This window comes from Tachyglossus aculeatus, chromosome 11 (genome assembly GCF_015852505.1).
Source record: "Tachyglossus aculeatus isolate mTacAcu1 chromosome 11, mTacAcu1.pri, whole genome shotgun sequence".
NCBI classification, from domain to species: domain Eukaryota; kingdom Metazoa; phylum Chordata; class Mammalia; order Monotremata; family Tachyglossidae; genus Tachyglossus; species Tachyglossus aculeatus.
The window spans coordinates 39,750,026-39,765,502 of NC_052076.1; the positions used below are offsets into that span (position 1 = coordinate 39,750,026).

The 15,477-nt window shown below is 43.3% G+C and overlaps 1 protein-coding gene across 2 annotated transcripts in view; it reads left to right on the top strand.

Moving 5' to 3' along the window:
- Positions 1–15,477, top strand: part of CDH13 (cadherin 13) — a 991,500-nt gene that overhangs the window by 687,543 nt on the left and 288,480 nt on the right. For both annotated transcript variants that reach the window (XM_038754876.1, XM_038754877.1), the window contains exon 7: positions 6,389–6,567. In XM_038754876.1, the coding sequence (XP_038610804.1) occupies positions 6,389–6,567 (179 nt within the window). The remainder of the gene's footprint in view (positions 1–6,388; positions 6,568–15,477) is intronic.

Genomic DNA, 15,477 nt, shown 5'->3' on the forward strand with positions numbered 1-15,477 from the left:
AACTGGGGTTGGTGGGGAGAATGCGAGGTGCCGGATGACAAAATGGAAATGTTGCCTTTAAGTTGGAAGCCGTGTAGAATGAAGTGGGCAAAACTCCCAGGAACCAAATGATTTTATCACCTGGGGAGGGGATGCAAGTCTTCTATCAGTGAGAACCTACTCTCTGAGATACATGACCTTTAATCACCGGTGAAAACAACTAACACTCTGTCAGATCTCTGTTCTATTTCTCAAGGGTGTAACTGCCTTGAAGTGGCAGTGAAGTCAAACCCCGGACACTTCTTTTCAAGGTCACTGCAAGAGGCAGCATTTTGTAATTGGAGAAATAGAGAAATATAGCAAAAGGAACTAAATAACTGACCGGGATCTAAAAAAGAGTAATCGTTTATCAGTTGGCCAGGTTGTCATTTTTGTCCCTCTACAAATGAAAATTAAAATGACTTCACAAGATTATACTTTCAAATGAAATTTTTTCATATTTTAAGGACCTGTCTTTTATCTGAAAATTGTCAGAGAAATTTTCTTTTTTTTTTCTGACACCCAAGAAATATTATTGGTATGGAGGAGGTAGTAGCAATCTCATCTTTCCTTCCACCGCACCGTAGCACCATACGTATGTGCAAATGTTGGGAAATGTTTCTCAGTTTGATTTTCCACAACCATCCACATCTTTCAGGACAAGAACTGGTGACCTTTAGAATAATCATGTGCATCCTTTTTTGGTCCAAGCAATGAGAATTGATGAATTAGAAGTGGATATTCTGATTTATTCTGATTTGCTTTTATCCACCCCAGGGCTTAGTGCAGTGCCTTTCACATAGTAAGCGCTTAATCAATCAATCAATCAATCGTATTTATTGAGTGCCTACTGTGTGCAGAGCACTGTACTAAGCGCTTAGGAAGTACAAGTTGGCAACATATAGAGACAGTCCCTACCCAACAATGGGCTTACAGTCTAAAAGACTAGACAGGGAGAAGACGAAAGGTGAGTTTGGAGATGTGAAGCAGGGGGATTTAATAATAATAATAATATAAATTAACTAATAAATACCATAATAATAATTATTATTTATCCAAAAGAAACTGGATAAAAGAAAGAGTGAACAGTGGACCCGTTTAATGTTTTCAGCATAAAATCTCAGTCTTTCCACTACTAAATGGAAAAGGAGAAACTGTAGGGGCCAACCTTGGGGAAGAAGACACCCTGCTGACAAGCCTTTAGTGGCATTTGAATTAAGCAGCCTTTGCTGTGCTTCATGCTCCTAACAGCTGGGAAATGTAGCAGTCCCCCCATTATCCTTGTAAAAAGTACCTAATTGTCACAGTTGCTGAAACCATCTTCCCAGCTCCCTATTCACAATTGGCATACAGCTGGTCACAGGAGAACCAGGTGAGAGAGTGTGGCTGGCTCCAGGCAAACCATCACCACTACCAGAAAAATCCAAGTGCATCTCTTACTGAGGGTAGCATTCCCTTTCTCCTCCTCGAACCAAAGTTCTGTGCAAGCAGTTGGCCCAGGATAGTGTTTGCTAAATCATTGATGAAACAGCCTTGATGTATGATAATATTCTGGTTTGGTGGTACCCTGAGCAGTGCTATTGAGGAATCATCTGCTCAGCCCAAAGGAAGGAGCAGGTGACAAAAAAAAAATTCCCTGACTCATCAGTGGCAGTGCAGTACTGGGGAACTTTAGTCATATGGTCCAATAACAAACAGGAAACTTAAAATTGTTAGCACAGCAAGGAACTATCTTTATGAAGGGAAAGGGCAGAGTGACCAGAAGAGTAAACAGGGACATTGAGGCTTCTGTGTCCTCTGAGTCCTGAGGTGCTTTCTGGGATGAGAGCGTGGTTCAGTGGAAAGAGCCCGGGCTTTGGAGTCAGAGGTCATGGGTTCAAATCCTGGCTCCGCCAGCTGTCAGCTGTGTGACTTTGGGCAAGTCACTTAACTTCTCTGGGCCTCAGTTCCCTCATCTGTAAAATGGGGATTAAAACTGTGAGCCCCAGTGGGACAACCTGGTAACTTCCCCAGCGCTTAGAACCGTGCTTTGCACGTAGTAAGTGCTTAACAAATACCATCATTATTATTATTATTATGAGAGGGGAGTCATGTTGGAGGAAAGCTGTAACCCCGTGGAAAAGGCAGTCATGCTGAATGGGGACCAAACTGTCAAGGTCTTGGGAGGAAATTTCCTTGCCAGCACAGTGGAGCAGCCTGAAACTTTGAAATTTGAAACTTTGAAATTATGAGGGGAATCACGGTGGAGGAAAGCTGTAACCCCATGGAAAAGGCAGTCATGCTGAATGGGGACCAAACTGTCAAGGTCTTGGGAGGAAATTTCCTTGCCAGCACAGTGGAGCAGCCTGAAATTTTGAAATTTGAAACTTTGAAATTATGAGAGGGGAGTCACGGTGGAGGAAAGCTGTAACCCCATGGAAAAGGCAGTCATGCTGAATGGGGACCAAACTGTCAAGGTCTTGGGAGAAAATTTCCTTGCCAGCACAGTGGAGCAGCCTGAAACTCATTATAATATTAAGATCCTGTTTTGGGTAAGGATATAATTGAATTTCTTATCCCCCCTCGAGTTGGGGGCAGAGGAAGGTGGGGGGTGGGGCCGGCAGCAGCTACCCAGAACCCCCAAGACCCCCCAGGGTCTCTGTTCGAAATCCTTCCCTTCCTCCCTCCGTCCCCCAGCCCTCCAGCCCCACAGCTGCTGTGTGCTTCATCTCTGCCCTTGACCCCACAATGGAAGACCCTAGAAAACCACAGCTTGACAAGGGCCAGTCATTAGATCATATTTATTGAGCACTTACTGTGTGCAGAGCACTGTACTAAGAGCTTGGAAGAGTACAATACAACAGACACATTCCCTGCCCACAACAGGCTTACAGTCTAGAGAGGAGCATCAAAGCCACCCCAACCCCAACTGGGTCTCAGTTGGTGGCCAGGCCCCTGGGCCCAAAGCCTGCACCTTGCCCCCTTCCTCCCAAGGGAGTTTGGGACAGTGGGGCGCTTCTGTCCTCCTCTTCTTGGAGGGCAGGAAGGGGTGACGGGGGCCGCCACCTTCTGTCTCCAGAATGGGCAACCCGGTCGTGAAGAAAGTAAGAAATGAAAAGGGACTGTAAGTAGTAATAATAATAATAATAATTTTGGTATTAAGCGCTTACTATGTGCCAAGCACTGTTCTAAGCGCTGGGGGAGATACAATCAATCAATCAATCAATCGTATTTATTGAGCGCTTACTATGTGCAGAGCACTGTACTAAGCGCTTGGGAAGTACAAATTGGCAACATATAGAGACAGTCTCTACCCAACAGTGGGCTCACAGTCTAAAAGGGGGAGACAGAGAACAAAACCAAACATACTAACAAAATAAAATAAATAGGATAGATATGTACAAGTAAAATAAATAAATAAATAAATAGAGTAATAAATATGTACAAACATATATACATGTATACAGGACATATATACATATATACAGGTAATCAGGTTGTCCCACATGGGGCTCACAGTCTTAATCCCCATTTTCCAGATGAGGGAACTGAGGCCCAGAGAAGTGAAGTAACTTGCCCAAAGTCACACAGCTGATAAGTGGCAGAGCTGGGATTAGAACCCATGACTCCCAAGTCCGGGCCCTTTCCACTGAGCCTTGCTGCTTCTCCAAAGTAAGTGTGGAAATGCTTTGTGTAATAAATGATGTTTTAAAGAAGCCACGTGAGTCAGCGGGGAAGACTGCATCTGCACTTAACATTCCGTAGCCCACATCTGGAGGTGGCAAGCAGAGGAGGGAGGGCAAAACGGGGACCACTCCGGCAGCCGACCTCCCAGACCAAAAGCAGTCAGGGAGGGCACCCAGCGGGCTTCAAGGTGCCCGTGGTCAACCAACCTGTGGGCTTCGGTGAGTGCTTACTGTGGGCAGAGCACTTGAGACAGTACGACACAAGTGAGTTGGTTGACACATAGAGAAGCAGTGTGGCTCAGTGGAAAGAGCACAGGCTTTGGCATCTGAGGTAATGTGTTCAAATCCCAGCCCTGCCACTTGTCAGCTGTGTGACTTTGGGCAAGTCACTTCACTTTTCTGTTCCTGTTACCTCATCTGGAAAATGGGGATTAAGACTGTGAGCCCCATGTGGGACAACCTGATCACCTTGTAACAGCCCCAGCGCTTAGAACAGTGCTTTGCACGTAATGTGCTTAATAAATGCCATTATTATTATTATTATTCCCTGCCCATGACCAGTTTATGATTTAGCTGAGCAGGCACGGAGGCAAGGGTGGCGCTGCTGTGGACTCGCTTTCCCTGGGCAGGCAGAGGCAGTAATGAACAATTGCGGTATTTGTTAAATGCCCGCTATGTGCCAGGCTCTGTCCTAATCACATGGGCTGGATACAAACTCCATGAGAGCTCACCTCCTCCAGGAGGCCTTTCCAAACTGAGCCCCCTCTTTCCTCTCCATCTCCCCATCCCTTCCACCCTACCTCCTTCCCCTCCCCACAGCACGTGTATATATTTGTACAGATTTATTACTCTATTTTACTTGTACATATTTACTACTCTATTTTGTTAATGATGTGCATATAGCCTTAATTCTGTTTATTCTGATGATTTTGACACCTGTCTACATGTTTTGTTTTGTTGTCTGTCTTCCCCTTCTAGACTGTGAGCCCGTTGTTGGGTAGGGACCGTCTCTTGTATGTTACCGACTTGTACTTCCCAAGCGCTTAGTACAGTGCTCTGCACACAGTAAGCGCTCAATAAATATGATTGAATGAATTCAAACCCCTACCCCCCTACTCCCAGATCTGCCACCCTGTGCATTGGAGATTTTTTAGAAAGCTTCCTCTCCTTTTCTATGCTATCTCGTTCATTCTTTCAATGGTATTTCTTGAGCATTTACTGTGTGCAGAGCACTGTACTAAGCACTTGGGAGAGTACAGTAGAAGAATAAGCAGATATATTCCCTGCCCACAATGAGCTTACAGTCTAATGGCACAGAGACAGATGTCAATACAAATAAATAAAATTACAGATATGTGCATAAGTGCTGTGGGTCTGGGAGGGAAGAAAAGTAAAGGGAACAAGTCAGAGTGATGCAGAAGGGAGTGGGAGATGAGGAAGGGTGTCAGTCTGGGAGGCCTCTTGGAAGAGATGTGCCTTCAGTAAGGCTTTGAAGGGGTCAGGGGAGAGTAATTGTCAGTTGGATTTGAGGAGGGAGGGCATCCAAAGTCAGAAGCAGGACAATGGCTAAAGGTCGGCAGCAAGATAAGGGAGACTGAGGCCAGTGAGAAGGTTAGCCCTAGAAGAGAAAAGTGTGCGGGCTGGGCTGTAGAAGGAGAGACGGGAGATGAGGTAGGAGGGGGTAAGGTGGTAGAGTGCTTTAAAGCCAATGGTGAAGAGTTTCTGTTTGATGTGGAGGTGGATGGGCAACCACTGGAGTTTTTTGAGGAGTGGGGTGACATGTTCTGAACGGTTTTGTAGAAAAATGTTACAGGCAACAGAGTGAAGTATGGACTGGAATGGGGAGAGACAGGAAGCTAAGTATTTCTTAAGCATGTACTATGTTCCAGTCACTGTTCTAAGCTCTAGGGTAAGATACAAGCTAATCATGTTGGACACAGTAATCATGTTGGATTCATCAGTAATTCATGTTGGATTCGCAGTAATCATGTTGGGACACAGTCCATGTCCCACATGGGGCTAGTAGCAATAATCCTCATTTTACAGTTGAGGGAACTGAGGCACAGAGAAGGCAAATAATGTGCCCAAGCTTGCACAGCAGACAAGTGGTGTAGCCAGGATTAGAACCCAGATTCTTCAGACTCCTAGGCCTGTGCTCTATCCACTAGGCCTTGCTGCTTCTCTTAGGCCATGCTGCTTCTCTTGAAAATTATTCTGAAGACAATTCATTTTGTAGTAGTGAAATCTGTAAGGAAGAGTTCCCCTTATCTGCTTGGTCAGTTTGACTTCCCACCCGTCCATGGCTCTCAGGTTTAACTCAGTTTTGGAGGTGTTCAAAATGGAAAAGCAATGTGTTGTACCGGAGTGTGAGGCTTCTAATTAGATCCATGTCACTGTGTCCTTTTTGTTGGCTAGGTGCAGCAAACGCCCCTTACAATGAGCCATGTCAATTTCCAAAGTGAAATTAAGCCTCTTGTTGGCTAAGCAGCAAGCATCCTTTCCCACTTTTCTGAGACCCCTTTCTTTGACAGTATAAAAGATCAAGTGAAAACCAGTGACCAGAACCAGTTCTGGCTCTTTCCCTTTTTCCATCAGAAGATGAACTCCCTCCTCACTGTCATCAAACCCAGAGGAAGAACAGTCTGACTGTTTCACGTTGGGAGTGAAAATAACTTTTGCCTGCTCTTTTCTCATATCCCCCACAGGAACGACGGTAATGCGTATGACAGCCTTTGATGCTGATGACCCTGCCACGGACAATGCCCTCCTTCGTTATAATATCCTTCAGCAGACTCCTGACAAACCTTCCCCCAACATGTTCTACATTGATCCAGAGAAAGGGGACATTGTCACAGTCGTGTCACCTGCACTGTTGGACCGGGAGGTAAGATCAAAGCAATAAGCTATCTGTTCTCTGAAAATAGGCTCAGACTGTCTGTCTACTCCATCTTCACAGCCAGGACGGTGGTTATCAGAAACCGCTGAGCCTGGTCCAGGTGATTCTGTCCAGTTGGCATGCGTCTGGCTCTACGCGAGAAGTGGCAGAGGGGATTGGGCTGGAGTTGACAGCAGCAGTTGTTGGTCAGCCAGCAGAGGCTGGGACAGGCCAGCAGTTGGATCCTTTTGCTTGAGTCATGTGAAGACAGCTCCTCCTGTATTCTCTCCCACTTCCCATCATTTGATGAGCCCCTTGGTCTAGTCAGTCAGTCTTATTTATCAAGCGCTTACTGTGTGCGGAGCACTGTACTAAGTCCTTGGGAGAGTACAATATAGCAATAAACAGACACATTCCCAGCCCGCAACAAGCTTTCAGTTGAGAGGGTCTAATCTCAACATATTAAAGGTCAGTGCCCTTCAGTTACAATGCACCTTCAATTATAAATGTCAGCAAATGCCAAGCCAGAAAACAGCACTGGTGAGCCAAAGTTGAAGAAAACAGAGTAGGATGAACCCAGGGCAATGTTTCCCCCTCCATTCCTTGCTGGAATATGTTGACCCCTGATTCCAGGCCCCTTCATCTATCCCCAGAACTGCAAGCTCTGGTTTTTACTCCTTAGTGGCCCTAGTGCAGGTTAAAAAGGAGTTGGTGGAGGTGGTGAGAGAGGGAAATAACATGGCCTAGCGGAAAGAGCACGGGGCTGGTATTCAAAAGACCTGGATTCTGATCCTGGCTCCATCAGAGGTTGGCTGTGTGACCTTGGGGCAAGTCACCTAACTTATCTGGGCCTGAGTTACCTTATCTGTAAAATGAGAATTAAGACAGTGAACCCCATGTGGAGCATGAACAGTGTCCAAACTGATTATCTTGTATCAACCCCAGTGCTTACTATAGTGTCTGGCAAATAGTAAACATTTAACAAACACCTTTAAGACAGAGAGGGCTTTACCAGCTCTCTGATGACAGTGGGCTTCTGGAACAACTACTAGGGTCTCCTTTTCCTCATGGTAAAGCTGGCCTCCATATTATGGCATGGTTTCTGTGGCAACTACAGAACACAGAGAATAATGTCATACTGCATTACAAGGAAAAGTCCTAAAATTTAACAAGCTTTATTCCTTTAAATCTGGGGAGTTTGGGAATTACTTTGATGGTTTGAAATGAGTGTTACAGCTAGAACCAGTGCAGAGGCATTCCTAAGTGCTCTCTGAAGAGCATTTCTTTGTTACATGTACAGAGCCTTCATAAGAGATTAAATTGTTCAGTGTTAAAAAAAAAAGTCGTCATGAAAATACTAATAGCAGCAACTGAAGTAAGAAAACCTGGAGACTTTTCCAAGTCCTACTCCTAGAATAGATGACCATAAACTGCACTAACATTTCGCCCTCTCTGTTTCCCCATATTTATTTTTTTAGGTGATATTTAACCATTTACTATGTGTCAGGCACTGTACTAAGCACTGAGGTAGCTTCAAGACTGAACACAGTCTTAATCCACATTTTACAGATGAGGTAACTGAGGCACAGAGAAGTTGAGTGAGTTTCCCAAGATCACACAGCAGACAAGCAGCCAAGCCAGGGTTAGAACCCAGGTCCTCTGCTTCCCAGGCCATGCTCTTTCTACTAGGCCATGCTGGACTGATTCCAGCCATTATTGTTCTTAGGATGCTGTCATTAGGAAGAACACAGTAATACCGAACTTTGAAGTAGTCACATGCATAGCTACTGGCTCACCCATCAGGAGCTGTGATGCTTGACTGGAGGCAAGAAGATTTTCCTTTACTGTATCTCCTTCTCCATGTAGACTTGGTGGGGCCTCAGCTGTAGCTATCATGTCCCTCTGATAAAAGAACAAGAGGTCTCTGCCTTTCAAGCCTCCTGAGACAAATTGTTGCCAGAAAATGGGTGACTGGCACATCTTAACTGGATACTGGAAAACAGGGTTTGGAGGGAGAACAGAGGCACAGAGAGAATGTGGTTTACTGTGATACTCCCCCTGCTCCCCTCCAAACAATTCAAAAGTTTTAAACATTGATTTTTTTTCCCCTTGAATTGCTGTCTCAGTGACCTCCCTTCCCCAACTAAACTGCTTCTGCAGCTCTCAGTTTTTGCTGAACCCAACCTAATAATAATAATAATAATTATGGCATTAAGTGCTTATTATGTGCAAAGCACTGTTCTAAGCACTGGGGTAGATACAAGGTAATCAGGTTGTCCCACGTGGGGCTCACAGTCTCAATCCCCATTTTACAGATGAGGTAACTGAGGCCCAAGGAAGTTAAGTGACTTGTTTAAAGTCACAGAGCTGACAAGTGGCGGAGCCGGGATTTGAGCCGATGTCCTCTGACTCCAAAGCCAAGGCTCTTTCCACTGAGCCACACTGCTTCCCATCTTAACCTAATCTCCTGCAGCCTCATGTTTTGGAAGTCAAGAGTTCCTATCGGGAATACAGGTAGTTTGAGTCCAGAAGGGATATGATGGAGATGAGATGCAGTGGAAGACCTGTGGGACAGCGCTCCAACTGGAAATATCCCTTAACAAACAATCCTGTCCAATTTGGAAAACAAGATAGAAAGAAGCTCCTCCCACCTTTTTACCTTTCCTTCGCACCTTCCCTCCAAGGATACATACTCCACCACACTACGGGTTCACTGGAACTCATGGTTGATGGAAAATAAGTCACCATTCCTCAGGTACTAGTGTGTCATGGATTCCACTGAATATATATTGTGTTCACCTGACTTTATCTGGAGGCAAGGAGCATAGTAAATTGATACTCCAAGACCTCACCACCCCCTCACGATTCCCCACTACTCCATATGCCCCCCCACCAATCCCTGTGATAGCTGCTAGTCGAAGATCTACAAGCTCCTTGGAGAAAGTACATGCACAAATACGAGGTATTATGTGATTATCTCCCAATCAGCCTTTATGTGTGTGGAAATGGCTACATTCCATTTGGGAAGAGAAAGGTAACAATTAAGTAATTTATATGTATTTATATATTTACTTACAAGTATATTACTGACATGAGACATTTGGAAAGTCACTATTTAAAAAGTCAAATGCTAATATATTTGATAATTGTATGCCGCAGGCTTTTATTTTTAAACTAATGGGCTTCAAGTTCATAATTCTTTTTATTTAGTCTCTTCTAGCCATAACTAGTGTATAATTGGGGGAGTTAGATTAGGCATTTCTAGCCTTAATATGTAAACAGCCCTTAGATAAAAGCAGTTGAATGGAAATTGGAAAATCAATGAAAGTGGATGAACAGGGCTGTTTTTTCATGAGGGTTTCCAGAGTTCATTGCTGATCTAGGCAACATCAGGACTGTTTTAATAAAAGGCACCTCTCTGAATTCAGACCACAGTTGTGTATCCCCTCACAATGTACTAAGGATGAATTCTGCACATTTATTAACAGTGTCATCTGCCTTCAAAGGGCTAACCCCTTATGTTAGTGGACTTGCTTCCATTTTTCAGGCAGATGCAGAACTGTTTTGCCCCACATTCAAACTCTTCTGTGAGAACAGTGTCGATGGTATTGCCAGCTTGTGTGAGATTCATAAATCAAGCAGAAGGTTTAGCAGTCAAAGACATAAAGCCTCGGCACACGCATTTCTATCAGTCTTAATGAAGTTACTGTTGTCCTCAGATCCATTGGAAGGATATTATTCTCTTTATACACCATGTTGATGAAAAAGTAAAGGAATTCTGTACTAGATTTCATTATGTTATAGGGTGTAATTCTGTTATGTCAGTAAAGTCTGTCCATTCAGCAATCGGTCACATTTTTCAAGACAATTTTTAATGTCATGCCTTAGAAACATTTTTATGATTGAAATTGATTTTTCCAAGTGGGTTGTTATGAGATGTGTTCACATAATAAAGTAAGTGTAGATTTGAGCGGACGGCAGTGTGAACATTAAAAAAAGCAACAACTGTATACCATATTTCCTTGCATAATTGCTTCCTTTGCATAATTGAGGTGGAAATGAAAGTTGTTTTGTACCACGTATTTGTAAGCAGTGGTAGGTAGGGAGAGGAGGAGCAGAAGGGTCAGGATGGGACAAAGCAGTTTAGGGTAGTTAATTCATTAAGAGTGCTTTGGGCCAGATAAGAAGTTCAGAAGGGTGAGAAGACAGACAAAGCAACAGAATGGGTGGGAGTTAATTCCGGGATTGCCGTGGCATATGCAGCACTTGGATGAGTGCAACCAAACTAAGAAAAGCAACCTCAAGTGCCCTCTCAACTTCCTCTTCCTTTCCCCATCTTTCCTCTCATCTTTTTTCTCATACTCCCCTTATTGCTACCATTAATTTCCCATGTAATAGCCCCTTGCCTATTTTGGGGTGTGAAAAATTATACCAAAAAGAGGGCAGCAATGCTAGTAAATATGGTAGCACTTGTTTTCATTTTTCAAAGCAGCTGCCCTGTAAATTTTTATCAAGTATTCTTTAGCACCTCATGCAAAACTGATCCAATTGGTCCAGTGTTTCTTAAATATCTAATAATTCGTAGCCTTCCTTTAGATGCAGCCGCTTATGGAAAATCTTCCGGTTGATCTGAGCTAAACTGACAGAGTGCAAATTGCTATTTTTGATTTAGGCTTAATTCCTTTCAGAGGTAGGTATCATATGGAGAGAACCAGCAATGTGACCAGAGTTGGAAATTGAGATTATGGAGGTTTAAGACATCTGACAGGGTTTAATTTTCCTTTTGAGCGGACTTTGTAACCTGAAAATTATTTTGATCCTTTACTATTTAATAAAGTGTTTTGTATGTCAACCTTAGGAATTCTTTTTACCATGCAGAGGGCCAGTGTGCCTGTATTACTGAGTGTTGCCCAAGAACTAGCCTATATCTGTGTTGTTTTCACTGGGAGTAGTTAATACTCATTCCCTCCTTCTGCTTGGTAGTGGGGAAGCCTTCTACCCTCTGCAATAGTTTTTCCTTTCACTAACCTTCTAGTGTTAAGGTGACAATTGTCCTGTTAGAAGCCCCTTGTTGACAGAGTCGTTCAAATAGGTGGAAATAGGACTCAGAAGCTCCAAACTAAGGGATTTTCCCTCCCCAAGCAGAGCCTGCTATATACTGATTTGTGAATGCTCTCAAGAAGTGTCTAGGACAAAAGTTGCCACAGGACTCAATAATTTGTGTTCCATAGTAATGCATATGTAGGAGTGTGAGGGGAAGTGAGAAAAGGGGGGGGTGAAGGGAAAAATATGAGGGCCAGAAGAAGAGGCCCAGAATGATACAGCTTCTATATGAACTAGCTATTTCACATTTTCGTTGCACAAAATAATCCAGGATTTGTGCTTCCTGGCATGAAGACAGCTAATGCACCCTTCCGACCTCTTTCAGTATTTTGCATTTCTTCCCCTTTTTTGCACTATGGATCCCCATGAGACTGAGAGCTGAGAAACCTGACAATCGTCTACCTTTGGGAGCACATATGGGGAAATTAGGTAACCCACAAACAGTTCACTTCTCTCAGACAAACCTTCACTGAAGACCCATTAAATAAGTGGTTCAATTTGAAATTTAATCATGGTGTGATTTTAAATGTACATTTTTGCTTCTCTTTACAAAGCAGTTTTAAGTTTCCTATCAATGGTAGAGGTGACAATAAAGTTTTTACAAAATCACTGATCTTGCACAATGATTGTGTAGATGTCAAATCACCTCCACTGCTTCATTTTAACAAAGACTCATGAATCTCATGACCCATTTCCTAGATGTAATAATAATAATAATAATAATGGCATTTGCTAAGCACTTACTATGTGCGAAGCACTGTTCTAAGTGCTGGGGGAGATACAAGGTGATCAGGTTATCCCATGTGGGGCTCACAGTCTTCATCCTCATTTTACAGATGAGGTAACTGAGGCTCAGAGAAGTTAAGTGACTTGCCCAAGGTCACACAGCAGACATGTGGCGGAGTCAGGATTAGAACCCACGACCTCTGACTCCCAAGCCCGTGCTCTTTCCACTGAGCCACGCTGCTTCTGTAATGGGAGACAAGAAATGCAGGCACAAGAATGCATCCAACACTGAAGATTTAAAACAAGACCTTTTAGTGTTGTGTCAATAACATTTCCATATTTAGTAATGCTCTTTTTATTTAGGACCACAGAAGTCATTCTGCCAAAAAGGTAATACAAAATATGGAGTAAAGGGATCTTTTATTCCTTGTATTTATTATATTCAAATTATTTCCAAAATGGCAAGTTCCTCCCATTTGTGGCAAAGTTAAAAGTATTACTTAGAGAACATCTATTCCTTTGTAAAATTGCATTTAAGAACTTTTTTTTTTCAAAATCTGTGTACGTTTTTTCCTTATGGGATTCAAGCATCCTTGAATGTGTCAAAGATGAAAATGGAAAAGTGCGATGGGGAAAATTCTCCTCAAAATATTCGTGGAGAATGAATTTCGATTCATGAATTCAGAGCAGGAAGACGCTTTGCACTTAAAAGGGTGGTCAAAATTAACCATATTAAAATACCTAACTTTATGAGCAAAGGATGTTAAGGTGTGTGGCTCATGTAAAGATCAAGGTCTATGCAGGGAGTGAGAGGTAACATTCTTCAATGGGCTAGAATGAACAACATTCAACTTTTCACAAAGCAAATGCTTTTAAGCCACTTTGATTGAGGTCTAATTTTTGCTTCTCCAATTACTGGAACCACTCAGTAGCTTGAAGGAAATATTCTCTTTTTTCTTTCACTAAGTGCTGCAAGGGGTTATTTAGCTGTGAACATTCCTGCTGTTTCGTTGAAGTAGTGTGTGTTTTACTCATAAATATTGCTTAGGATCATTTTCTCTTCACTTTTTAGAACAATTGCAGCAATTAATTTAGAAGGTCGCAAAGCTTCGTTGAAAAGTGTCTTTTTTTAAAAAAACTTCATCTTGTAGCCAATGAAATCCTCATGGTGAAATATCTTTTCACCTTTTTAGAGGGATGATGTCAGTAAATTAAACTTAATATGACATTTATAATTGAAAAAAGCATTCCTCCCTGAGCATTTTTAGCTGTTCTTGTAAAGATAACATGAGGCTTTATTCCTCAAAAAGGAAGGATTAGGATAAAGCTTATATCTCTCTCCAGCACTTTTTTAACCAAAAAACTATGGCTGCAGAAGTAATTCATGTGGCAGGAGAGAAAGTTTTTGAAAAGGTTTAATAAAATATGAGATGTCAAAACATTACACTTAGAAACTAGCTGCATTCCCCTTCCTAAATCAGTAGAGCGGTTCTTTTCCATAGGAAAAAAATGCTAATTTATATAAACACAAGCTGACAAAAATTTTACCAACCTTCCATTAAATGATGAATCCTCTTTCTTTCACATATTTCAACAGCTTACTTACCAGGCATAATGTAGATGTAACAAAGGTCTCAAGGTTTGAATTTTCATTTTCATCATAACCCACGATGAATTAAATCATAAGGAACTGATTCTTGAAACTAAGGGCAGTCGCACTGGAACCAATGAAACTAGAATCCAAACATCTTCCATTTTTATTTCTTTGGCTTATGTTTCTGAGGGATATATATTACAGTGAGTAAAAAGCACCAATGATTTTTAGGTCAAGAGTAAGCCTCCTTCCCTATTTGTCTGTTTTTGCTGTAAGGTCCTTAATTTCATTCTTCCCTCCCTCCTCTCTTCCATGAAGACACACCTCCTACTTCCCATCCCTTTTCGCCTTCTTTAAAACTGACACTAAGGGTGATAAACACTCCCCCTGCCTTCTCCAACCCCCCGGCTCTCAACCCTCTCGCTACTCTCCCATCCTTCCCAGCAGTTTCCTCAGAGGAGCTCTCCTCCCACCTCTCAAGTGCTACTCTGGCCACCTGTGCTTCTGACCCCATTCCCTCTCATCTTATGAAATCTCTTGCTCCATCCCTTCTCCCCTCCTTAACTTCCATCTTCAACCACTCACTCTCCACTAGTTCCTTCCCCTCTGCCTTCAAACATGCCCACGTCTCTTCCATCCTAAAAAAAAACCCTCTCTTGACCCCAACTCACCTTCTAGTTATCGCCCTATCTCCCTCCTACCATTCCTTTCCAAACTCCATGAAAGAGTCGTCTGCACACGCTGCCTCAAATTCCTCAATGCCAACTCTCTCCTCGACCCCCTCCAATCTGGCTTCCGTCCCCTACATTCCATTGAAACTGCCCTCTCAAAGGTCACCAATGACCTCCTGCTTGCCAAATCCAATGGCTCCTACTCTATCCTAATCCTCCTCGACCTGTCAGCTACCTTCAATACTGTGGACCACCCCCTTCTCCTCAATATGCTATCCAACCTTGGCTTCACAGACTCGGTCCTCTCCTTGTTCTCCGCTTAACTCTCCGGCCATTCATTCTCAGTCTCCTTCGTGGGCTCCTCCTCCCCTTCCCATCCCCTTATTGTAGGGGTTCTTCAAGGGTCAGTTCTTGGTCCCCTTCTGTTCTCTGTCTACACTCCCTCCCTTGGTGAACTCATTTGCTCCCACAGCTTCAACTATCATCTCTATGCTGATGAAACCCAAATCTACATCTCTGCCCTTGCTCTCTCTCCCTCCCTCCGGGCTCATATCTCCCCCTGCCTTCAGGACATCTCCATCTGGATGTCTGCCCGCCATCTAAAACTCAACATGTCCAAGACTGAACTCCTTATCTTCCCTCCCAAACCCTGCCCTCTCCCTGACTTTCCCATCACTATTGATGGCACTACCATCCTTCCCATCTCACAAGCCTGCAACCTTGGTGTCATCCTCGACTTCGCTCTCTTGTTCATCCCTCACATCCAATCCATCACCAAAACCTGCCAGTCTCACCTCCGCAACATCGCCAAGATCCACCCTTTCC